This window comes from Mytilus edulis, chromosome 10 (genome assembly GCF_963676685.1).
Source record: "Mytilus edulis chromosome 10, xbMytEdul2.2, whole genome shotgun sequence".
Taxonomy (NCBI): domain Eukaryota; kingdom Metazoa; phylum Mollusca; class Bivalvia; order Mytilida; family Mytilidae; genus Mytilus; species Mytilus edulis.
Window position 1 is genome coordinate 26,235,453 of NC_092353.1, and position 25,664 is coordinate 26,261,116.

At 31.2% G+C, this 25,664-nt stretch overlaps 2 protein-coding genes across 5 annotated transcripts in view; one reads left to right on the forward strand and one right to left on the reverse strand.

The window, feature by feature from the left end:
* Window positions 1–1,773: 1,773 nt before the first annotated feature.
* On the reverse strand, window positions 1,774–18,270 carry LOC139492088 (BTB/POZ domain-containing protein 10-like). Of its 2 annotated transcripts, none has more exons than XM_071280230.1 (11): window positions 18,155–18,270; window positions 15,507–15,663; window positions 13,974–14,321; window positions 13,719–13,821; window positions 12,203–12,323; window positions 11,800–11,897; window positions 7,817–7,916; window positions 7,115–7,225; window positions 6,242–6,295; window positions 4,812–5,428; window positions 1,774–4,530 (listed from the first exon to the last, which is right to left on the reverse strand). In XM_071280230.1, exons 2-10 carry the CDS (start codon window positions 15,623–15,625, stop codon window positions 5,172–5,174), a joined length of 1,311 nt encoding a protein of 436 aa, XP_071136331.1. In that variant the 5' UTR covers window positions 15,626–15,663; window positions 18,155–18,270; the 3' UTR covers window positions 1,774–4,530; window positions 4,812–5,171. The 2 variants fall into 2 exon arrangements, with proteins under 2 accessions (XP_071136331.1, XP_071136333.1); XM_071280232.1 differs by having other exon boundaries at window positions 15,507–15,640; window positions 18,155–18,218.
* An 84-nt stretch (window positions 18,271–18,354) lies between these two features.
* Window positions 18,355–25,664, forward strand: part of LOC139492087 (serine-rich adhesin for platelets-like) — an 84,565-nt gene continuing 77,255 nt past the window's right edge. For 2 of the 3 annotated variants that reach the window (XR_011656705.1, XM_071280227.1), the window contains exon 1: window positions 18,355–18,503. Coding sequence is in view for 2 of the 3 variants with exons in the window: in XM_071280227.1 (XP_071136328.1) it covers window positions 18,467–18,503 (37 nt within the window). In the remaining variant the exon portion in view is untranslated. The remainder of the gene's footprint in view (window positions 18,504–25,664) is intronic. The other variant, XM_071280228.1, reaches the window with a different exon arrangement.

Sequence of the window (25,664 nt, forward strand, 5' to 3'; positions counted from 1 at the left end):
CTTACAGCCACACTGCATTCATAATATTTTAAGCAAAGTTCAACTTTGTCACAACACAGCTGAAGGGTTCAGAAATGAAAAGGCCAAAAGTCAATCTAAATATCATTGTTTGAAACTTAATAGTCTAAAACTTAACAACACTTCAAGCTAAATCATTAAAATCAAACTTGACCATCACTTATTCGCAAGAACAACGTTAACATATCTATATTTGAAAAGTGTTTATCAAAGCGTTTTCAAGTTATTGAACTTTTGGGAGATGCATACCCACCAGCCTGCCATACATCATCAAATTAACAACCAATATTTTCTTTTGGAAATACAGTTAAAAATCAGAGAAAAAGACCTGTAAACCATATGATATTTTCATAAAACCGTTGTTAAACAAGATTTCCTTTGATAAATAGATTCATGGATGTTATAAACCAGGGTTCAATTGAGTCAGTTTTGCTGTCTATAAAACAAACAAAGAATACAATATAATTCTCTTCTTTCTAGATGGAATCAGTTAAGCTGTCTATGGAACAATAGAGGATCAGTATATTATTCTTTTTTTCTAGATATGTATGACTAATATATTGCATTATTTATTTGATAAGAATACTTACCTATAATATTTGGTGTTAAAGTCCTGAATGTTGCTGCACAAAGTGTTAGTTCACCATAAAGCAGATGAATTAATGTACATTGTAACAGCCTTAATAAATGTAGTATGTGTATCAATCAGATAACTATAAACCAATGTCCAACTGGTGTGGATGTCAGCAATAATAGATCACAGTACCACCTTCAGCAATGAGTAAAACCCATACCATATAGACAACAATAAAATGCCCTAACATGACAAAATGTGAACAATTCAAATAACAAAACAACTGGCCTGATTTATTACAAAACAATAAAGGAAAAACAAATATGGCAGACATTGACCAAAGACAACCACTGAATTACAGGCTTCTTAACACTTCCTTGATCCTCAAGTCTTTTGCCTCCAGTTAAAACTTACTTAAAACATTTTAGTTCATGCCCATGTTGAAATCAATCCTTGTGTGAGAAGAAAGACTATTCAGATAAATTCTTGTTACAATCATAAATAAAAAACATTGATTAATGAACCATAAAAAAGTAGACCAAGTCATTTGAGCCTATTTGACAGGCAGGACTGTTATACATTGATTTATCTAAACTTCATCTTCAAGTTACTGAAGAACTGACCATAGCAGTAAACTGGTCATAAATCACAGAGTTCAAGGTAAGGTGACTCCTGATACACAGAAATTTACACCAGACAGACAATCTGTTTTCTGTGAATATAGTTCCCAATTACAAAAAATAGTCAATGATACTATTCACAAAATATACTTATGGTTTCAAAACAAAAAAAACTTAAAATAAAATCAAGGTAAGATGACCAAAGTTAAATAGATTTGTTCCTTTTATAAATATTTGCATACAAACTGTTCCTAGCAGAAACTGAGATTCTGATTTAAGTGTGAAAACATTAAATTGCATTCTGCCACTTTCGTCACATGTATGCCAAAAACTACAATGTACAGTGTATTGGAAATGAAAACAAAAATGTTTAATGTGTCTGCTTTGGTTTGAAATGCTAGTTTTGTATTGATGTTTCTAACTTCAGAGTGTTAATAATATAACATTAATGAATCATAATTGTGCTTAGTGGTTTTGCGCAAATGATATGTAACTTTAACTTCTCAAACTTGATCATAAACATGATTTCCTATGCAATCGAAAAATACAAACTAAATATTATTTTAGCATATAATTTTTATTTGAACAAAATATTTCAATAGAATAAAATCACAAAAGATTAACTCTTGCTAGTCATTAAATATGCTATCCAGGCATACTATACATCAAAACAATAAAAAAACACATCATATTCTACATAAAAAATTGGTAATTAATTATTATGACATTTTCACCTAGCTCAATAACAATCATTCAAGTAATATAAGTAAAAAAGTGTAATTAAGAACTTTGTAATGAAATAGTAAAACACATTATTCTAGTTATCTCCCCTTTTAACAAACAGGTGGACATTTATCTTTGCTTTAACATATATTATTCAAAACAATCAACATTAACCATTTGTTTTTTTGTACATTGTACTGAAATGCACAAAAAATAAGGTTGGTCTAAAAAACAGTATATAACACCACAAGTGTATTATGCATAGCTACTGAAAAATGTCTCCACCTAATCATGTTTTCTTGCAAAGTGTTCAATTCAAATTCTGTCAACAGATCTAATGATTAATTGATTGTTGGTTGCTTAAAGCCAAGTGGCAAATATTTCATGCATGTTCAGGACGAACAGATCTCATGTAATGTTAAGGTCAATTAAATAAACTTTTAATTCGGCAATGTCGATTCTATCAAGAAACAAATAGCTTTTGGTAAATTTTGAACTTCATCTGTTCTAGGAAATGTGGATTTGGTACAGGTGTTTTCACTATATCATGAGATCAAAATCTGAATGTCAGATCTATTCCAACTCATAATACAGAAAAAATAAGAAAATATAATGGCTTTTTAATAAGCTTAGAAATTAAACATGTTCAGGAATATATTACACAGTCTCATGTGTTCATAAAAAAATATTAAATTGAAAGTTGGTATTTTTTAAATTGTAAAAAAAAATGTACAAAAAATTGCAACAGTTTAAATAACTTTTGTACTATAAATGTTGTTACAATACACCCTGCATTATGGTAGGTCACAACATTTGCAGTTGTCATAATAGGAATATTATATACCAGTTGAAATATTATATATCATATTACAATCAATTTTTCCTTTGTGTCTCATACGTCTTATAAAAATGTTTCAGAACAAAGAATAATTATTTCTTTAAAATTAACAATACAGAACAGATGGCCCCATCAAAATGCTTTGTTAGGCAGAGCTCACACTGAAAATGCCTCAACCTATATTAATCATATCTTCTTGATACTTCTTAAACCAGTTTAAATTTTATGAAGAATTTTGATCTCCTGAATTAAGCTGTTTCATTCTAGAGCAATTTTGATTCACTAAAAAAAAAATTTGCAAAGTGCTTGATATAATCCAAACTGAACTGTGAAGAAACAAGAAAAAGGCACTAAAAAAATTAAGTGCTTAAATTGAAAACACTTGGCATAGCTATACAATCAAAATATGTTATCAATGAAAAATGATGACTGTGTACACATGAATGCTATCTATCTGAAGCATTTTACATTACATATGATTGTATTTATATTTTGATTATATGTATTTAAATAAATAATATATCGTCAACAACCTTCTTTTGTTTGTTCATTTCAAATTTATTCAATACTGAAACCTATTTTATACTATAAAAACAGACATACTTATGAATAACTGGAGTATCTTAATATCAAAGTATAATAAAAATTTTAAAGTCAGATCAGTATCAAGCTATGGCATCAGAAACCAAGAATATAGTTGTATCTTATAACAAATTTTGGTCTAATTTTTGACATGTTCATAAAATTATGCAGATTTTTAAAATGCTAATTTGGCAGTGTGAAAATGAACAATAACAAAAAAATTTGTACAATTTCATGGTGAAAGATTTATGAAACATTTTGAATATATCATTAAGACATATCATGGTGATTAGGACTGGCCTTTTGATCATAAAACTTAACTCAGTACTTTGAAGTACAGAGTTTGTGCTAGAAACACCCGATCCAGTCTTTTGATTGGTTGAATTCTGAGTCAAGGCGATGATAATCCTACTTGAAACTTATATGACTGCAAGGCCTGATCTGTTGGTCCAATTCTTATGTGCAAATATACAATTTTAAGTCAACACTTTAATCAAAAATCTTATCATGTATAATTAAAAACTTTTAGTCTTCTTTTCAAATGCAAGAATCACTAATAAAAGAAATTGAAAAGATGAATGCTTTGTAAAAGATGTTCTGATTGACTTCAGAGTTATTTCCCTTTATGAAATTTATTGTTTTGTAAACATCAAATTGATTTGTTTAAGTGAGGAAGAAAATTTGTTCAAGCAATACTCTGTGGTCATTTATTACAAATGCTATGGTAGAAACTTAAAACAATTAAATTTCTGAAAAATGTATATAATCAAAACAAGAAAATAAATCTTGAATGACATCCAAGTATGTACACATTCAAAACATTTTGATACGACTTGTATCAACCCTTCTACATACTTTTTATATCAACTAACTCTAAAAAAACTAACTTCCATAATAAAATTCCTTTCAGGAACATGCTTTCTCATAGAAAAATTTCTCAAATGCAAGCGTTACCAAAGAACAAGGAAAACAAAAAATGCAGTTAATTTTAAGTATATAACAAAATTTACAAAATGTTTTTCATTTTATTTTTTCAGAATATATAAATTCTAGAAAAATGTTGACTTTAAATGCTCATGGAAGAACTAAAATTACTTGAAACTGGAATTGAAGTTTTAAAGGTGTTATTTTGAACCGATTAGATAAAAATACTGAAGTGTCAAAAGAAAATTCAACTTAAGGTGGTAATTAACACTACAGGGAGATAACTCTGTAAAGTCAGCTTAACATTTTAATTACGTTGTGTTGTAAAGGGAATATTAAGCTTCTCAATGATCAAAATCGGTGTTTGTCAAATTGCTATATAACCAGTGCAATTTTTCTGACAAAACGGTTGGTTCAAAATTTTTGAAATTTTTATAGTTTTGTTAAAGGGTCAAAGTAAATACTTTGTCAAAATTTTATGAAAATTAAACGAGACTAATAAATTTTAGTCAAAGTGTTGGGTACCTACCACCTTAATATTTAAGATACAATAATTTTTCTCTTCACATTGCTGAGTACTTCTTCTATGACTTGTAACTGAGATAAATCAGAACAGCTCGTCACAAGGCATCTGAATGGCTAAAAGTAGTGTGTGCTGTCTCAGAATTTAACACTGTCACAAGTCATCTGAATGGCTAAAAGACATCTGTGCTGTCTCAGAATTTAACCTTGTCACAAGTCTTTTGAATGGCTTAAAGTAGTCTGTACTGTCTCAGAATTTAACGCTGATTCAGCTATTCAACATCTGATTACTACATCTGAAAATGTTTTTAAATCTTTTGATGAATGAATATATACTGATTACAGTTCGATTCGGAGGCACAATACAGCGTCAATCTACATCCCCTTCTGGGGGTAACTGCATCCCTGGATAAGGCTCTGACGGTGAAGGCTGAGGGGGTATCACATTGAGGGTACCATCCTGTTGTTGTTGAACCATTCCCTGATCCTGGGGGGTATCAGCAGCAGCAGAGGCCAGATTGGTTATTGATTTACTCTTTACACATTGGAAATCAACATGTCGACTCCTGGCTTCTTCCTTCTCCCAAGACATGCGTAAAAAAGGCCTTTGTACATAGTTATATATAACTGAAAAAAATAAAGGGGAAAATTAGTGGTGTGTATAAGTTACACAATTAATTGGGTTTTTTGGGGCTTTTTTTTACCCCCTGCACGATGAGAGTGAACATGAAGATATGGAATTAACATTTGATTTTTTTGTCTTCCTTATTGTACTATATGTTTAAAGAATTGCATTTATTCAAAGAAGTACTTTTATTTATTCAAATAGTTTTGTACAATAGATAGCTGTCTTTACCATAATATCAAACTTTAATTAAAGAGTCTAAAAAAAGATGTGAATAATTTTACAGTATCAAAGATCAGTCATCATTGTTAAGGTCTCAAATCTCAAACCCTCCTGCAAGACCAAATATCATCCCAGATTTTTGGTAGGATTCATGTTACTCATTATAGTTTTTTGTGTAGTGCTTTGTAGACTGTAGTCTTTTCGTGTTTTTTATTCTATGCCATGATGTCGTTGGTTTCTCTTGATGAGTTTTGATTGTCCCTTCAGTATCAAGTACTATCCACCATCTCTTTTTTAGACTTATGATAAGAACATATAAACATGCAGCTTGGCTAAACAAATATTCTCAGTCAGATCCTAACCCTTCCTTAAACCACAACAGTGGAACAAGAAATTTGTAGAAAGTACCATTTAATATTTTAATTAAAAAGAAAAACAAGTTGATATCCTTCTGCCTTTGAGATTTATTGTTATGTTTGATTTATAAGTGTCTTTGCCATGCACTGACATATAGTCATCAATGTGCTGATGGACTGTCGTACAATGGAGATGTATTAATTGTAACAATAATTAAGTTTTGTCTTCATTCTTACCTTCTGGTCTTCCTCCTGGCCTCTTTCTTACTTTCTCTTTGTATGTTGGGTAACCTAAAATAGATTTATCATTTGTTTCATATTGAATAAACAAAAACAAATATTGTTTTCATTTTCATAAAAATGTGATTTCTTTAAAGAAATTATACTGTAACAATTCAGAATTACAGTTTATTTGTATTAATTATGAAGGTAAATGTAGTGCATAGATCTCTATCCCAGCACAATTTCAAGTGAATTTTGAAAAAGGAAGATGTTTAGCATACATCAGTCAAACAGCTACCAAATAAAACAAAATACTTCAATATACAGTCAATCATTTTTTTAGAATTTAAAACTCTAAATCACCTTGTTTATTAAGTCTGTAACTTATTGTTTGTCTTGCTTGTTTAAATGATTTCATATTTTGTCATGTAAGGGCCTTTTATATGACAAGGTATTGGTTTTCCTCATTGTTGACGTAGTCTCAATTTTTTCATTTGCCTATTGGTATCAATAATGTGAAAGGCCTATTGCATATAGGTTAAGCCCAGTTACTTTTACAGCAGATTTCAGTCAGTATGTAGCTAATAGTAATATCTTTGGTTAGCTTGCTTGTTAGCTGAACCGTGAAGTCATTGTTAGGTAAGGTAAACTTCCCTCCTTTAATAGTAGAATAGCCCAAAAGATAAAAAATCTATCTCTCTGTAGGACTAAGCTACTTTAAAAGGAGGGTAGTATACCTTACCTAACAATGACTTCACGGTTCAGCTAACAAGCAAGCTAACCAAAGATATTACCATTAGCTACATACTGACTGAAATCTGCTGTAATGCCATTCCCTCCTCATTTTTCAAGTACATGCTTGTACTTCTTTCTGAGTTCTGATATTACCTTCAATGCCAAGGCGAATTTTCTTCAGTCCTCTTTCTTTTAAAACTTGCTTGGCTACATCCCGGTTTTCAATATACTTGAAAAATCTGGACATGTGGTTACTATGTATAACTAAAAGTAGAATAAATAGTATATATTAAAACAATACAATATGCTTTGTGAAATACTTTTGGGTAGAAAATATTGCAACAATGAAGCGAGTCTGAGCAGCATGTCTATGTGTGAAAGTTTTTGTAGGTTCATCCTGTTGAACATAACACAATCAATTCTATTTGGTCAATCAAAACTTGTATATTTATTAATGTTGAGAGGAAGTGACCATCAATGATTAAATGGTCAAGTGAAAGGCATGAGTCTGATTAAAATGCCTAAGGGTGTAGTTAAAGGATATATGTTTGGTTACCTTGCTTGCTAGCTAAACTGTGAAATCATTATTAGTTAGGTACACTACCCTCCTTTCGGAGTAGTTTTGTCCTACAGACAAATAGATTTGTTATCTGTCGGATTAGTCTACTTTTAATGGCGGTAGTAGACCTTACCTGATAATGAACATGGTTCAGCTAGCAAGCTAACCAAAGATATTTACTTTCCCTACACACTCAAGTCATTGTGCTGTAACTGTGTAGTAAGTATTTTTGAAGTGTCTTGTTCTACCATACTCATGGTTGTTTATATCCCTTAAACTATTACTATTATACATACTATGGGCTTCCTCCTCCCCTGTTTGTGGTGGATACTCATCGTCCCAATCTACAACATCTTCATCTGTTAACATAACAATATGGCACTCTCTATCTCCTTGCTGGAAAAAAGGAATATTATTGAGTAAATATACACAATTAAATAAAGTCAAATCAAATCATACCCACTAATTGTCTTTTGTGCAGTTAAAGGACAGAAGCTTATGTTTTATTTAACAAATTTCTTGAAAACATAAAACATATTTAAAATCTTAATCATTTTAAGTTTCAGCATAGGAAATCAAATATAGGATTATAACAGACAACCAGATGCTCCGCAGGGCATAGCTTTATACGACCGCAGAGGTTGAACCCTGAACGGTTGGGGCAAGTATGGACACAACATTCAAGCTGGATTCAGCTCTAAATTTGGATTGTGATTAAATAGTTGACACAGCATAGGTTTCGGACACAGAATGAATGTGTTCTAATGAACTTAAAATTTTTGTTTTCTCTTAGAGCAATTCACTATGCTGTTGAATATTAATCCTCTCAAAAAAATGTTTGAAGAAATTTTCTTTTTTATTTATGAAATTTCAAATGAGAAAAATTGAACCCAATTTTTTTAATCACATCCCCCTTTCCCTTATTCCAAAACTAATCTCAATTAAAATTTCTAATGGAGTTTGCAACAATAACTACTCATTTAAATACATCATAAAATATTAAGATGTAAAAAACTGCTTGTTATCACTGAATGGTAAAGATTATTTTAATTTATCAGTTGGTAGTAAAAAGTGAATATACATTGTATATTGTATATAACAAAGATTTAAGTTGATTCTGGACAAAGAAAGATAACTCCAATTAAAAAAAAATCTTGCTATTGCACAATATTTTGCAATTAGATATTTCTTGCTTACTATTCTGGACAAAGAAAGATAACTCTAATTAAAAAAAAATTTGCTATTTCACAATATTGTGCAATTAGATATTTCTTGCCATTGCGCAATACTGTGCATTTGAAAAGACTTGCTATTGCACAATACTTAATATAATAATTTTAGATCCTGATTTGGACCAACTTGAAAACTGGGCCCATAATAAACCAGATGCTCCGCAGGGCGTAGCTTTATACGACCGCAGAGGTTGAACCCTGAACGGTTAGGGCAAGTATGGACACAACATTCAAGCTGGATTCAGCTCTAAATTTGGATTGTGATTAAATAGTTGACACAGCATAGGTTTCTGACACAGAATGAATGTGTTCTAATGAACTTAAAATTTTTTGTTTCTCTTAGAGCAATTCACTATGCTGTTGAATATTAATCCTCTCAAAAAAATGTTTGAAGAAATTTTCTTTTTTATTTATGAAATTTCAAATGAGAAAAATTGAACCCAATTTTTTTAATCACATCCCCCTTTCCCTTATTCCAAAACTAATCTCAATTAAAATTTCTAATGGAGTTTGCAACAATAACTACTCATTTAAATACATCATAAAATATTAAGATGTAAAAAAACTGCTTGTTATCACTGAATGGTAAAGATTATTTTAATTTATCAGTTGGTAGTAAAAAGTGAATATACATTGTATATTGTATATAACAAAGATTTAAGTTGATTCTGGACAAAGAAAGATAACTCCAATTAAAAAAAAATCTTGCTATTGCACAATATTTTGCAATTAGATATTTCTTGCTTACTATTCTGGACAAAGAAAGATAACTCTAATTAAAAAAAAATTTGATATTTCACAATATTGTGCAATTAGATATTTCTTGCCATTGCGCAATACTGTGCAATTGAAAAGACTTGCTATTACACAATACTTAATATAATAATTTTAGATCCTGATTTGGACCAACTTGAAAACTGGGCCCATAATAAAAAATCTAAGTACATTTTTGGATTCAGCATATCAAAGAACTTCAAGTTTACTTATACTAACGTTATGGTGCGAAAACCAAGAAAAATGCTTATTTGGGTCCCTTTTTGGCCCCTAATTCCTAAACTGTTGGGACCTAAACTCCCAAAATCAATACCAACCTTCCTTTTGTAGTCATTAACATTGTGTTTAAATTTCATTGATTTCTATTTACTTAAACTAATGTTATTGTGCGAAAACCAAGAATAATGCTTATTTGGGCCCTTTTTTGGCCCCTAATTCCTAAACTGTTGAGACCAAAACTCCCAAAATCAATCCCAACCGTTCTTTTGTGGTCATAAACCTTGTGTCAAAATTTCATAGATTTCTATTAACTTAAACTAAAGTTATAGTGCGAAAACCAAGAAAATGCTTATTTGGGCCCTTTTTGGCCCCTAATTCCTAAAATGTTGGGACCAAAACTCCCAAAATCAATACCAACCTTCCTTTTGTGGTCATAAACCTTGTGTTAAAATTTCATAGATTTCCATTCACTTTTACTAAAGTTAGAGTGCGAAAACTAAAAGTATTCGGACGCCGGACGACGACGACGACGCAGACGCCAACGTGATAGCAATATACGACGAAAATTTTTTCAAAATTTGCGGTCGTATAAAAATCTAAGTACATTTTTGGATTCAGCATATCAAAGAACCCCAAGATTTCAATTTTTGTTAAGATCAGACTAAGTTTAATTTTGGACCCTTTGGACTTTAGTGTAGACCAATTTGAAAACAGGACCAAAAATGAAGAATCTACATACACAGTTAGATTTGGTATATCAAAGAACCCCATTTATTCAATTTTTGATGAAATCAAACAAAGTTTAATTTTGGACCCCGATTTGGACCAACTTGAAAACTGGGCCAATAATCAAGAATCTAAGTACATTTTTAGATTCAGCATATCAAAGAACCTAACTGATTCATTTTTTGTCAAAATCAAACTAAGTTTAATTTTGGACCCTTTGGACCTTAATGTAGACCAATTTGAAAACGGGACCAAAAGTTAAGAATCTACATACACAGTCATGACAGTTAGATTCGGCATATCAAAGAACCCCAATTATTCAATTTGGATGAAATCAAACAAAGTTTAATTTTGGACCCTTTGGGCCCCTTATTCTTTTGGGACCAAAACTCCCAAAATCAATACCAACCTTCCTTTTATGGTCATAAACCTTGTGTTTAAATTTCATAGATTTCTATTTACTTATACTATCGTTATGGTGCGAAAACCAAGAAAAATGCTTATTTGGGTCCCTTTTTTGCCCCTAATTCCTAAACTGTTGGGACCTAAACTCCCAAAATCAATACCAACCTTCCTTTTGTAGTCATTAACATTGTGTTTAAATTTCATTGATTTCTATTTACTTAAACTAAAGTTATAGTGCGAAAACCAAGAATAATGCTTATTTGGGCCCTATTTTGGCCCCTAATTCCTAAACTGTTAAAACCAAAACTCCCAAAATCAATCCCAACCGTTCTTTTGTGGTCATAAACCTTGTGTCAAAATTTCATAGATTTCTATTAACTTAAACTAAAGTTATAGTGCGAAAACCAAGAAAATGCTTATTTGGGCCCTTTTTGGTCCCTAATTCCTAAAATGTTGGGACCAAAACTCCCAAAATCAATACTAACCTTCCTTTTGTGGTCATAAACCTTGTGTTAAAATTTCATAGATTTCCATTCACTTTTACTAAAGTTAGAGTGCGAAAACTAAAAGTATTCGGACGACGACGACGACGCCAACGTGATAGCAATATACGACGAAAAATTTTGCGGTCGTATTAAAATGTGGCACGTAAGTAAATGATTTAATTACTACGTCTATTTATCTATCAAACTTAAAACAAATCCATGTAGAAATATAATTTTTTTACACAATACAGTCAACAATTTGATAAAGTATTGCAAATTCATTTATCAAAGAGAGATTTGTCTAAAACTGAATTTGAAAATTGTTATATCCAGTTATGAGGATTAACTTTATATTTTCAGACTCATACTTGGATGGAGAGTACATGTAGTCTCATTGGCACTCATGCCACATCTTCTTATTCATTTATAAATATCTACCTGTGCTGCCTGGACCATCTGAGGCATAATAAGATCCTCTAGGAACAATTCAAACTGTTGTCTGGCCCCTTCATTGGATAATTCATGTAACAACCCTCCTGCAAAGTAAACATTAAATAAATAAATTGTTACGTCATAATCAAACACTTTTCTAAATCTGGTTAAAATAACTATTAATTCTTTAATAATTTCATTATCATACATACACATGCATATGAAAATTTAATATCAAGTGTTAAACTGAATATTATATTGATATTTGAACATAACCAAGGGTATATGACATCCTATTTCATGAAACCAATTCTGCATAATAATGTTATTTCATGCAATAATTTTGCAACTTTCAACACCTGAATGGTAGAGTGCATTGTGAAACTTATTTTGAGATTTTAAAACTTACTTAGATTTTGACATTTGATTGTCTCAGCATCAAATGGTATGAGAAGGTAGTCACATGCTTCTCTAAGTTCATGTACACTAACACTAGGTGGACATCGCACACTTCCTGTCTTGTAAAAATCCTGTACAAAATATAATAGTTCAGTATATTTCTTGGTACTTTTAGTAATATAGGGTTATTGCATGAATATTGGGGAATATTGTCCCGAGTAGAATTTTATATTGCACGAGCTTGCGAGTGCAATATATGTTCTACGAGGGACAATATTCCCCAATATTCATGCAATAACCCTTTTATTGTGTATAGCAATATAATATTTGAAAGTAAAAATTGGTTTAAACTAAGATTTTGTCATTGATGACGTCATGAATTTTGAAGATTTATTGCACTAGTGCAATATTTAATGAATGGCTGTTATTTATTTTGAATTTATTGAACCATAAAATTAATTTTTGACTCTTCACATTGAATAATCGGTGAAGCGTCAAAAATTAATTTTATGGTTCAATAAATTCAAAATAAATTATTGCCATTCATTATAAATAAATTTCTATCAAAAATAAGGCTTGAAGATGTATATTAATACGAATAACAACTAACACAGATGTTTGCGTATGAATACACAACGTTAGAATGGGCGTGTCACCATAAAAATTGATAACTTTGAAAATAAAATTAATTCTTTTAACCAATCAGAAGACAGTAAATACACCAAATTTATTTATTAGAATATATTGCACACTAACTTTTGGTTACTTTCTGTGGGAAATATTATATTGCTATGCAATAAATTCATTTATTTTAATCTACCACTGTTTTTTAATATCTAATTCTGAGTCGAATCTTATGTCTGTCCCAAGGTATACAACTCCATCCCTTTACAATTTCTGATAAAATCACTAGATATATGAATTTATAGAAGCAAAGATAATTCAATATACAAGGTCTTATTCCTTAGAAAAAATAAGGTGCATTTGAAAGGTCTTGCAAAGGACAGCAATAAAATAAATGGTTTGGCAGTGGACATTTAAATGACCGTAAAAATAATTTTTACCTTAAAGTCTATGGTCAAGGACAGTGGTCACCTACAATGGTACATGTATGTGACACAATGTCTTAGAGTGATGCATGCAAGTGTTAATCACTTTAAAAAAGTATTGGAGATAACAAAATATATTTCTGTTTGATCTTGTAGTTGACAAACATAGTTCTAACAAGTGAAACCTTGAGCTACTGCTCACTAATGATACCCCAGCCAAAATACTCGACAGTAAACAGGAAGTTGTTGTGTGATGAATCTGAAAACATGTCACATGGTATAGCTGACTTAAATAAACCATGAAAACAAATTTCAGAAATCCTTAAAATGTAATTCCTGAGAAAAATGTCACAAAATTTTTTCATGGGACAGATGGACAGACTGACAGATGGACAGACAGAGGTAAAACAATATAACCCCACTTTCTTAAACACTTATTGACAAATTAACTTTTGTAAGCATTACCCCAATACTTACTAATATAGATCTGAAGACAGTAGAAGATAATCCTTCAGCTACTTCATACTCTCCTCTTTCATTAGGACGAGTAAAATTATTCTCTAATGACGACGTAAACATCCTGAAATCATGCAAAAATAAACAATAAATAGACTGTTAAATATCAAATATAATTACAAATGTATCAGTGTTAAAAAACCAAATGTATTCTTTTCTGTTTTTACCATAAAAACAAATAATTTGTAATCTTGCATACAATATCTTTATGCCTACCTTCCTAACATAGTATTTGGGTGGCCTCGGAATAAATCAACATCCACAACAAATCGTGTTTCATCCACCACTAGAGTGATCCTCTCAGAGGGCCGTGGACTATTGGTTCCTTTACTGATGCCACAGGCTCCCTGTTGGTCCCCATTGAAAGGAAAATAAGTTGAGTCTGGCCCAAGATTTCTGGTATGGCCATCTGATTGCATCCTGCGCATGTTGATAGCTGGCAGAACTGATGATGATTCTATTGGTTTTGACATGGTGTCAGCGTCATCACAGCTACTGGTATCCAAACTATGTGTTCTACTTCTGTTTACAAGGCAGGGTTTGGATCTAGGGGCTCCAAGAGAGCTGTAATTAAAACATTGTAAAACAAAGGTATAAATTGTAAAAATGTCAGTTAAATAAAATTGTGACTTTCCATATACTGAACAACTTTTGCTTGATAGAAATCACTAATTAGTAATGTCAACGCAACACTTTAACTGCACTTTTATCTATGCTTCAACAGAATAGTTCAGCTGAAAGGAGAACAATGAGGCAAAAAGTGAAAATAATGCACTCAACATTAGGCTTTTCACCTAGTTAAAAGTATGTATTATAATGCAAATGCATTTTCATTAACTGGTTTAATTTAGAAACTCTAATTTATTCATTTTCAATGATAAACAATGATTTACAGAATATTTTTCCTCATTACACTATAAGTGATGTATGATCATTTTTTTTTCATTTTTTTTTTACAACAATCAGCTTGCATTGGTTCTCACTAACTTGACCAAGGATTAACGGCAAGTTCAACAGTGAGAAGAAGAAATTTCATTGCTTTAAAATTGATCATGACAAAAAAAAGCTTCTGGTGCTTATGATCAATGTTAGGTCTTAAAAAAAAATCCAAATATATCAGGATAGAATTATTAGTCTGATTAAAACCATCCCCAAAATCCATTTGCCTCTGAATTTAATCAGACTGGTTACATATTTGATCACAATACTTTTTTAATAAAAAAAGAAAATGTTTGAGGACATGAACATGATGAATGCCCCCATGGAAGCTTTGCAATTTTCCAAATTGAAAAGGGGCATAACTCTATGATGGTAAATTACTCACAATCCAAATTCAAACTCTGTCTACATGTTGTGGTTCTTAAAGCATTGTACACGAGTTTCATAAAATTTGGATGGAAAGAAGGATGTACGACTGGGGCATAAAAAAAGACAAAAGTATAAATAAAATTGCCTGCGGCCACCAGTGTTTTAACAAAACAGTGTCACTTGAAATTTCAGACAAAAGAACTTGACTGATTTTCTTTGTAAATATAGTATGAGGAAGGGAAAACAGATTCCTGAATCAAGTAATAAAAGAAGATCACCTTCTTTTCTAAACCCATAAAGTTGGTTAAAGTCTCATCACTTTTCCATTTTAATTTCCAAAAGAGATGGCACTTTTCCATATGAATCCTAAGTAATATGAGCCCTGATGACACATGCCAGATTTTTTTGCTTTAAGATTTTAAATGTTTTAACAATGTTTACCTGGTACGTTTGATACAAGTTTTCTTTGTCTCTTCTGTTTCTGAGTAATAATCTGTGTCACTATCAGTATCGTATGAAGTTTGGTTTCTGTTATGATTTCTATGTCGGCGATATGCCATCCCATTTCATCAAGTCTGTATAGAAGTAATGATGATTTCTGGTAAAATATGTATATGTACAAAACTTTAGACTGGTGTACTTATTTTACTTTCACTTTTAAAGACAATCTTAGAATTGCTGTCACAATTTAAACAAGATCAGTGCCACAGTATCTTTCATCTAAGGTTTATGGAAAAATATTTATGGAGTCTGTCTGAGATTTAATAATTTTGAATTAAAACACCTTATGTTGTTTATATCACAAATGTACAAGAGTGCACACGATGAAATATCTTGCCTTCTTACATCATACATCAAATATAGTTGGCCTTTCACATGATAGTGTTAGAAAAACAAACCACAACACAAAAATAACCACTAAACCATGAAAATGAGGTCAAGGTCAACTGACACCTGCCAGTCGGACATGTCCATCTGACAAGGACAGTTTTGCCCTGATCAGAATGGGCTTTCTAAAAAATAGTCTGAACACTAGACAGTAACACAAATTTATACTGTATTTCAAGCAACCTTTTAGATTTAAGCTTGAGTGATGTCAAACACGTGGAAATAGACACGCTTTTCAAATACTCATATAATTTTAAAATATCAGTGACTATTACATACATGTATTAATAATAAGTTTAAAACAGAATTATTAAGTTTTAGAAAGAAATACATTTAATTTAAAAAATAAATAGTTATCTGTCAACAAAAATATTGATCATCGCATCAGATAGTTTTTCAACATCAACTTCCAATTTAGTTTGTTACTTGAACATGTTGAACTACTTATCAAAACAATGTCTACAATCATGAATCTTTAAGGCAAAACGATGTGTTTGTGACTCAGTGGATACCATGAGGATGCTTCCCAGGGACTCACAGGTTTCAAAACTGACGTGACCAGCTCCATTTTCATGCGTCCATGACGTGTATACACATCTTAATGAGAACCCCAGTGTTCTCCCCAGGATTTTTCTAAGGCGCAAAATTCAAGGGCGTGTAACTCTTTTTTATAGTGAACTCATGACATGCAATATGAGTTATGATGCTTTGTGTTGTGTGTTTAATAATGCAAAGTATTAATGAATTACAAGAATATATATGAAATAAATTGATTTAAACACAAAAGTTATTTATATTCAGTCCATTAAAGATGTCAAAATAAAAATATTCATCTCTGTACTCTCTACTCCTTCTAGGGATATTGTTTCAAGATAATGTTATTTTGTTGGACAGTCTGTTCCTCAACTTTGTCTTTATCCTCTTTATGGGTTATACAACTTTTTAAAACAAAAATATTTTAATGAACAGCTGACCATTTTCCGTAGTTTGACATTTATTTTCGCTTCCGTGTGCATTATTGTTAAATCCTATCTTTGGCAGGTAGATATAAATGAAACTTCGTTAAAGTTAAGACCATTCAAAGTATTTACTGGTGACATTATACAGAAGCTGCGGTGATTCTGTACCCGTGTTGATTGTCACATATTTCCCGCACGGATTCACGATCAATGTTCAAAGATCATTTTATATATAAAAATATGACAGTTTGAGACGAATTTACCTTGCAAGCAACATTTTTCACTTTAAATTAAAATAAATCACTCTTTGTTATCGTTAATCAAAGTTTATTTAAATTTTTTCAACTACAAATACTCTCATTCATAATTTTCATCGTAAATATCTTTAGCAATGTGTATTCAAATTTATCACGTGTATTGAACACGTTCATTGGTCGTGTTTAAATAGATTCTTCTTCTCGACCAATGAAAAAGTTCGTTATTTAAACGGTCAAGTAATCACACACACAATGTGTAAATACAACATATTTGCGATTTATTTCTTCAATTTCTGCACTAAAGTTTTTAAATTTTTAAATTTTCTTCTAAATATATCTATATTCTTGATGATCATTTACGCTATTACATGATAACAGAGTCCGATAAGGCTGAGGTTAGCGTGGCTCAGGTATAACTAATTATCAGATATTGCGTAACACTGACCGATCTCTCAGCGGTGATCAGCAACTTGACAATTTTAACCATGAAAATGTGAAAATATACACGCTGCGGGATCAAGCATCAAGGGACAGCGACAAATTAAGACGCTGCAGGATTTAGGAAAATATTATGAAGGCGCTGCGGCATCGCAGCGTCATATCGGCCTGGGGAGAACACTGATTATCCTGGGTATCCACAAGATAATTAACATTCCATATAATTTTAATAAGGTGTAGAAAATCAGATTAGGAAATTTCACTGTTAAGAAATAATTAAGATATAAATCAAACGCTATATCACATTGAAAAGAAAATAATGAATACACATGTACTGAGCTTCTGAGCCTGAGTCTGAGAGTGAGGAGAGTCATGTTGACAGATGCTGTTTTGGTACAGAAACCATATTTCGTTGAACTTTTAAAGGTCAGTGTTTTCTTTTTTTAAAGAATTTTATAGCCAATATATAAATATGCCATACTAGGCCTGTTAATTCATTTGACAGGATTGAAAATTTCATAAAATGAGTTCAAAACATCACTTTTACCTTTCTTCGACGGTTCTCGACTCATCAAGCCAAAAACGTTGAATTGTGGGAAATTTACAGTACAACATATTACCGAAAAATCAAAATAAGTATAAACCAAAACGGCCCATATTTCGTATGTAGAACAGCAACTGATCATAAAATGGAGCATTTGTAAATTACTGTATATTAGGGGAAAAGTATATAAAATTAACAGCAGTTGAAGTCTATAATCTATACAAAAATCCTAACATTAAATATATCAGGCAGGAAAAACTGACTACTTGGGATTTGTACAAGAAAAAACCCAACCAATCAGAAAGTGGTTAACAAATGGCTTCGTCAAGCGGGAATTTAAAGATGGAGGAAGGTAATTTCTTTGAAAATGCATTAGATTATAATTGTACAATAACACCATCTTTCTTATCTCTCAGAAACTCCTGATTCGAAAGGAATGTTTTCTAGAGCAACGTACAGATTTGTGTATATTTAAAAGCTATAAAAAGACTTGAAAAACGATAAAACATGTGTGTCTCCAATGTAAACAACAACAAAAATCTCAAGAAAAAAATGCTTTCGGGTCGATCCGGCCCCACGTCGATACGGCCCAAGTCGATCAGTCCCACGTCGATCCGGCCCATATTTAAAGTTGATCTGGCCCCCCCAAAAAAAATATTTATAAGGATAAGGAATAAAAATAAAGATATATATTAATTGTAATTCATACATGTTTATGATTTTTATTATAATGTAAAAGGTGTACAAGATTTTTTTCAAGATTATAGGGTATAATTATATTAAAACGTATATAAAAGAATTCAGTACTCTTTGTACTTTGAATATCACTGAAGATGAATTCCATTTTGTGTTACAATGTGAAAGCTATAGAGACTTGAGGAGACAGTTTATTAAACCTTATTATTATAGACGTCCATCGTCGTTCAAATTAGTGCAACTTCTCAGCACTGAAAATGTAAAAGATTTGCGTAATTTGTGTAAATTCTTGTTTAATGCACTTAATCATAGGACCAAACTGTTATTGGTCAATACTTGATATTTATTTGCTTCTCTGATGTATTATGTCATGTTGTGTTATAGAAATGTATTTGTATTTATTGCACTGATAAGCATAATGTGCTTAAAGTAATAAAGAATTGAATTGAATTGAAATTGACATCAACATTAATCAGCAGTAATTAGCATTTTCTTTCATTTGACTGTGATTCTTACAAGTCTTTTGTCTGGTGTAATAACAAATAGTTACATTCACAACAGTACATGTACAAGCCGATCCCCAAGTTGATACATACAAACTTAAAATATATTGACTATATTCAATATTACAAAAAAAGGTGTTGTATAGAAGCCTCTGATATCGATGTTACCTGAAATAAAAATACAATTAATTATTATTATATACACCAAACAAAAGATCGAATTATAAAGACCTTGTTGATTACGTAACTTTAATTTATCAGGATTTGATTGAATTAATATATAAGTGATTATGAGTGGCATTACCTTAGTTCACAATCATCAGACAATTGTTGAATAAACAAACCAATTATAGACTAATGATTTCGTTCAAATTTGTCACAAATTCCTCCATATAGTGAATATAGTTTATTCATATTTTATTTGGGGCCGGATCGACTTGGGGCCGGATCAACATGGGCTGGATCGACTTTGGGCCGGATCGATGTGGGCCAGATCGACTTTGGGCTAGATTGACTTTGGGCCGGATCGGTTTGGGGCCGGAACGACCGGATACCGAAAAAATGAGATGTGGTATTATTATAAACAAGACAGTTATTTCGAGATAACAAAAACTTATAAACCTACATGTATATCATCTGAAAACAAGTTATAAAAGCTATATGCACACTTCTTAACGTTCTCCTTTATATAAGTATTTATACTCTTGGGCAATTCTGGCATTTCGTAAAATCATAAAGTTCCCCTAAACTTTGTCTTAGATGTCACAATAAGACAGTGATTATTGAAAGCATCAGAAGGTTATTCTAAGCAGATTTATGGTCATTAGGAGACAAAATTCAGCCAAATGTCTAAAGTGGAAATTCGTTTATTATCTGACTGGGTTTCATAGAGATCTAAGCATGATACAGGAATGGGTGTGTTTTTTTTGTAAGCTTGACTGGTCAAAATATTGTGTATGAAAACAGGAATCCAATTTTGGTTTGGGAAATTTAATTTTCTAGTGCTATTATTTCATTTGTACATTGATAATTAAGGGGGATACAGAAATCTGACAAAACAATAAGCACAAAAAACGGGATGCAGCATGAGGCTTAATTCAACTGTTTTGCTTCTTACAGAAGAAAATGGAAGGGCTGTCTTTTTTGTAGATTTTTTTTGCTCCCTAATATTCCTGCCCTATTTCAAAACACTCATATCATACTTAAGTTGAAGATGGGTACTAGGACTTGGTTTTATCTTTTAGTACATGTATTAAAGACAATTACTGTGATTTCTGTTAGATTCAAAATTGATATAGCCAATATTGTTTTTATGCCCCACCTACGATAGTAGAGGGGCATTATGTTTTCTGGTCTGTGCGTCCGTTCGTCCGTTCGTCCGTTCGTTCGTCCGTTCGTTCGTCCGTTCGTCCGTCTGTCCCGCTTCAGGTTAAAGTTTTTGGTCGAGGTAGTTTTTGATGAAGTTGAAGTCCAATCAACTTGAAACTTAGTACACATGTTCCTTATGATATGATCTTTCTAATTTAAATGCCAAATTAGAGTTTTGACCCCAATTTTACGGTTCACTGATAGAAAATGATAGTGCAAATTTCAGGTTAAAGTTTTTGGCTTCAGGTTAAAGTTTTTGGTCAAGGTAGTTTTTGATGAAGTTGAAGTCCAATCAACTTGAAACTTAGTATACATGTGCCCTATGATATGATCTTTCTAATTTAAATGCCAAATTAGAGTTTTGACCCCAATTTTACGGTTCACTGAACATAGAAAATGATAGTGCAAATTTCAGGTTAAAGTTTTTGGTCAAGGTAGTTTTTGATGAAGTTGAAGTCCAATCAACTTGAAACTTAGTATACATGTGCCCTATGATATGATCTTTCTAATTTAAATGCCAAATTAGAGTTTTGACCCCAATTTTACGGTTCACTGAACATAGAAAATGATAGTGCAAATTTCAGGTTAAAGTTTTTGGCTTCAGGTTAAAGTTTTTGGTCAAGGTAGTTTTTGATGAAGTTGAAGTCCAATCAACTTGAAACTTAGTATACATGTGCCCTATGATATGATCTTTCTAATTTAAATGCCAAATTAGAGTTTTGACCCCAATTTTACGGTTCACTGAACATAGAAAATGATAGTGCAAATTTCAGGTTAAAGTTTTTGGTCAAGGTAGTTTTTGATAAAGTAGAAGTCCAATCAACTTGAAACTTAGTATACATGTTCCCTTTGATAAGATCATTCTAATTTTAATGCCAAATTAGAGAATTTATTCCAATTTCACAGTCCTTTAAACATAGAAAATGATAGTGTGAGTGGGGCATCCGTGTACTGTGGACACATTCTTGTTTGATTTATAAATCTGCCACATTTTTTAAGCAATCATTCAAGTACAAAGACTACTAATTATTATTGATGGAAATTGACAACAGAGCATAATTATGTACCTTTGCAAATTTCAAAGTGATTTAAATGTTTATAATTTAAAGTGGAAACTGGTGAATGTTTGATTAATTATATAATAGTACAATACATTGGATGGTGCCTAAACATTCAGCTGATTGTTTATTTTTCCAGTAAGATCATTTTAAATATTATGTCAGTTGATGTACAGTACTCTTTCTTTTTGTTTCTTTTTGATTTTTTATTAAAGATAAAGCTGACAGAAAGTTTTTATTGAACTGTCATGACTGTATGAGAGATAATTATAAGCCATTTCCAGATTAGCTGATTAGGTGTCTAATTTGTTTAATAACCCACTAAGGTCAGGCATGGCAGGGCAGGGATGGATTTGATTACCGGTAGTTTAAAAAGTGATTGATTAAATTACAATTTGTTCTCTTTAAATTCAATCCATTACTTTACAAAAACCATGATTACACCTAAATTCAAATATATACTGCAGCTGTGCTATTTGAGCAGTCAAATTGCATTGACCGTATATTCATATGTGATATACAGTCACTGACCGTATATCACCTTGTTTATGACGTTGACAATGTGTTTCCATAGAGTTTTATTTATGACGTCAATAAAACATACAGGTTCGTGGCAATTTTACGTTGTCCGCTCACAATTAAAGAATGACTGTTTTTACCCTAAATACTTCATTTTGAACAGTTATTAGAGTTGCAGTATATAAAGAATAACCATACATTGTCTCAAAATATCAATATGTTATTTGTACTCGGCTCGAAACAGGTAGAAATGCTCGGCACAGCCGAGCTTTCTACCTGTTTCTAAGCCTTGTACAAATAACATTGATATTTCAAGACAATGTATGGTTATTCTATATGTAATTGGTTTAAAACATTGTGTACAGTGAAAGTAAAGATATTTTTAAAACTTTGTATTATCATTTATATATTATCAGATTATTACATGGCATTTTTCATATCGCATGTATTATCAGCCCTAGGTTCAATATCAGCCCAAGAGCCGCATGGCTCGAGGGCTGATTATACCAGTGATATTGTTATCTTTTTTCAAAACTACCTCTACCGTTTTTTATTGGGAAAAATGCATATTTTTTATTGAAATTGGGAAATTTGTATATTTTATTCTAAACACATCTTCGATTTTTGATGACCTTTGCTGTCTTTTTTGCACTGTTTTTTTCATGTATATTTTGGTTGTCAGACATTTTCAACCTGAAAGGTACTTTTCGGAGAGGGGAAAGAAACAGAAGCAATGATGGTACTTAATGCATTGTGAAAACTTCATATGTTACAAACACCATGATGATTCTGATCAGAAAACCGGATCTCAAAAGTGCTTTCTAATATCAAAATAATAACATGAATACGATATTTACAAACATTACTACCAATGCCATCACTGTTTGGGGAAAATGTAAAACATTTTGGGAGGAATTTTAAGCCATTTTTTTTAGTAATTGGGAATTTTCTCTAGGGGAAAAGGCAGAATTTCGACTGTAATTTGAGGCAAACAATATCACTGTATACATGCAATATGAAAAATGACATGTTATGATTTTTATCATATGCTTCAACAATGGAGAAAAATAACAGATTCTGATATATGGAACCTTTTACATGGTTCCCAAATTGAAGTTAAAAGAGAAAAAAGTTTACTGACGTCAGACCCCAAATTTAGTACATTCGATATGAAATCTTTCTACCATATCAAGAGAAGAAAAATATTTTAATACATGTATGAACGAATCGACCAAAAAAAAAAATCAACAATATACATAATGAAATGAATTATCGGAAAATTCATCTTTTTCAAAGTAACTTTCTAAATTATTTTTGAAACTTTTAAAAAATGCATTTATTTAATAATTTGTTTGTTATTTATTATTATTATTATTATTTTACAGAATATACTTTTTCAGTATCGAAATAATTGTTTTGTACACTACTTTGTAATGTTTTTCACTGAACATAGCATTGAGGTGTATTTTCCGGAATATGCCGAGTATCACCGGAAAGCCATGCGATAACGTTACGGAAAGGCATGTGATAACAATCGAAGCATGTGATAATCTTTTCATATCAACTACTTCAAGTGAACAATTGTGTATTGATATAATATTTTAAATATAGACATGTTATTAAAACTTAGGATAGGAGCAGTGTAACATTTGTAAGATTTGATAACATGAAACAATTGTCATTTCTGTATCAAAATTAACTATTTTCTAATATATTTTCTATCAACTAAAAGATCTGAACAAATAGTACCCAATTAAATTTAATGATCAAGTTGCCTTATTGTCTGTAGGGACATAATTAATATTTACACATGTTTAAACTAGTGTCTCATAAGCCAATCTAGGCTGGGTATTTGGCTTATTTTATTATTGTGCAATGTATATTATATAATTTGTAAAAAAATCTGTAGACAAGTGTGTGACACTTTAATAAAATAAATTATTATTATTTATTTATTATTAATCTAATTACTTTTATGACACACAATACAGATGAACTTGGATTATAAAAAATAATTATGTTAATTGCAAAATTAGTGAAGTTATAAGTGTTTATCTTAGTTATGGTTATCATTGTGGATATCTACATGTATAAAACACATTGTTTTTTCCAGGAAATAATAAAAAGCAATTGAGAAGTAACTTTTTTTTTTTTAAATTCCATTTTATTACAGTAGGCTCATTTATGTTGATCATCAAGGTCAAAATGAGAATGAACAAAAAGTAGTTTGTGATATACATTCAAAATGTAGTGCACGCCACCAAATGGTTAAAAACGTCGTTGATATTAGTTAAGCTGGACTCATATATGCATGTATAAATTGTAGGTGATTCTGAAAACACTAAAAGACTATCAGGACTGATGGCTTCAGTATGATATGAGGACTATTCTGTCCAGATGAGCTGCCAAAGATTATTGATGTTTATTTTACTTACCATCATACTTTTCAGTTATCAGATATATACAAATTTGATGGCAATCATAAATGAATTTTTCTGTCTGTGTCTTACATCCCATCTTTTGGAACCTGATTCTTCTACTTAACATGAAGAAGAGCTATAGTTTCTCCAGAGAATCTGTACAATGATTAGGATCCAGAGCAAGACCTAAGCTGCTTGTTAAACAAATATTCTTGTCATTTTTGTAATTATTCTGAGTCATAGATACTCAATGTAATTTAGTAGAATTGTAGTTAAGATTAAATGAGTCCATACTGCATCAAGAAGAATGTTAAACATGCCTACATGGTCAAATTTGATTCTTGATAAATACCCAATTATAAAAAAACATTTTCTTCCTTGGAAATTTTTAAAACTTTACAAGATTGATAATAAGAAGACCTTTGACAAATGGGTTTCTTTTATTGTTGATTAAGTAGCAAACATGGTGGCAATTAAAATCTTAATGGAAAGTTAAATTTTTATGCCCCATTTATGGGCATTATGTTTTTCTGGTCCATCCGTCCATTTGGCCCGCTTCAGGTTAAAGTTTTCGGTCAAGGTAGTTTTTGATGAAATTGAAGTCCAATCAACTTGAAATTTAGTACACATGTTCCCAATGATATGATCGTTCTAATTCTAATGCCAAATTCGAGATTTTCTCCCATTTTCACAGTCCACTGAACATAGAAAATGACATTGCGGATGGGGCATCGGTGTACTGGGGACACATTCTCTTTTTGTATCAACTAGTCTCATCACTCTCATGTCAGGTGCCTGAAATCTAGAAGTTTTCATTTGTTGCTGTCTGCCAAAATGATCCTCATCTTTTGATGTCTGGTAAATAGTTATAAAAATTAATTTAAAAAAAAAAAAAAGGTAGATAGCTGTCACATTGGCAATCATAGCAGGTCTCTTTATGATGTGAAAT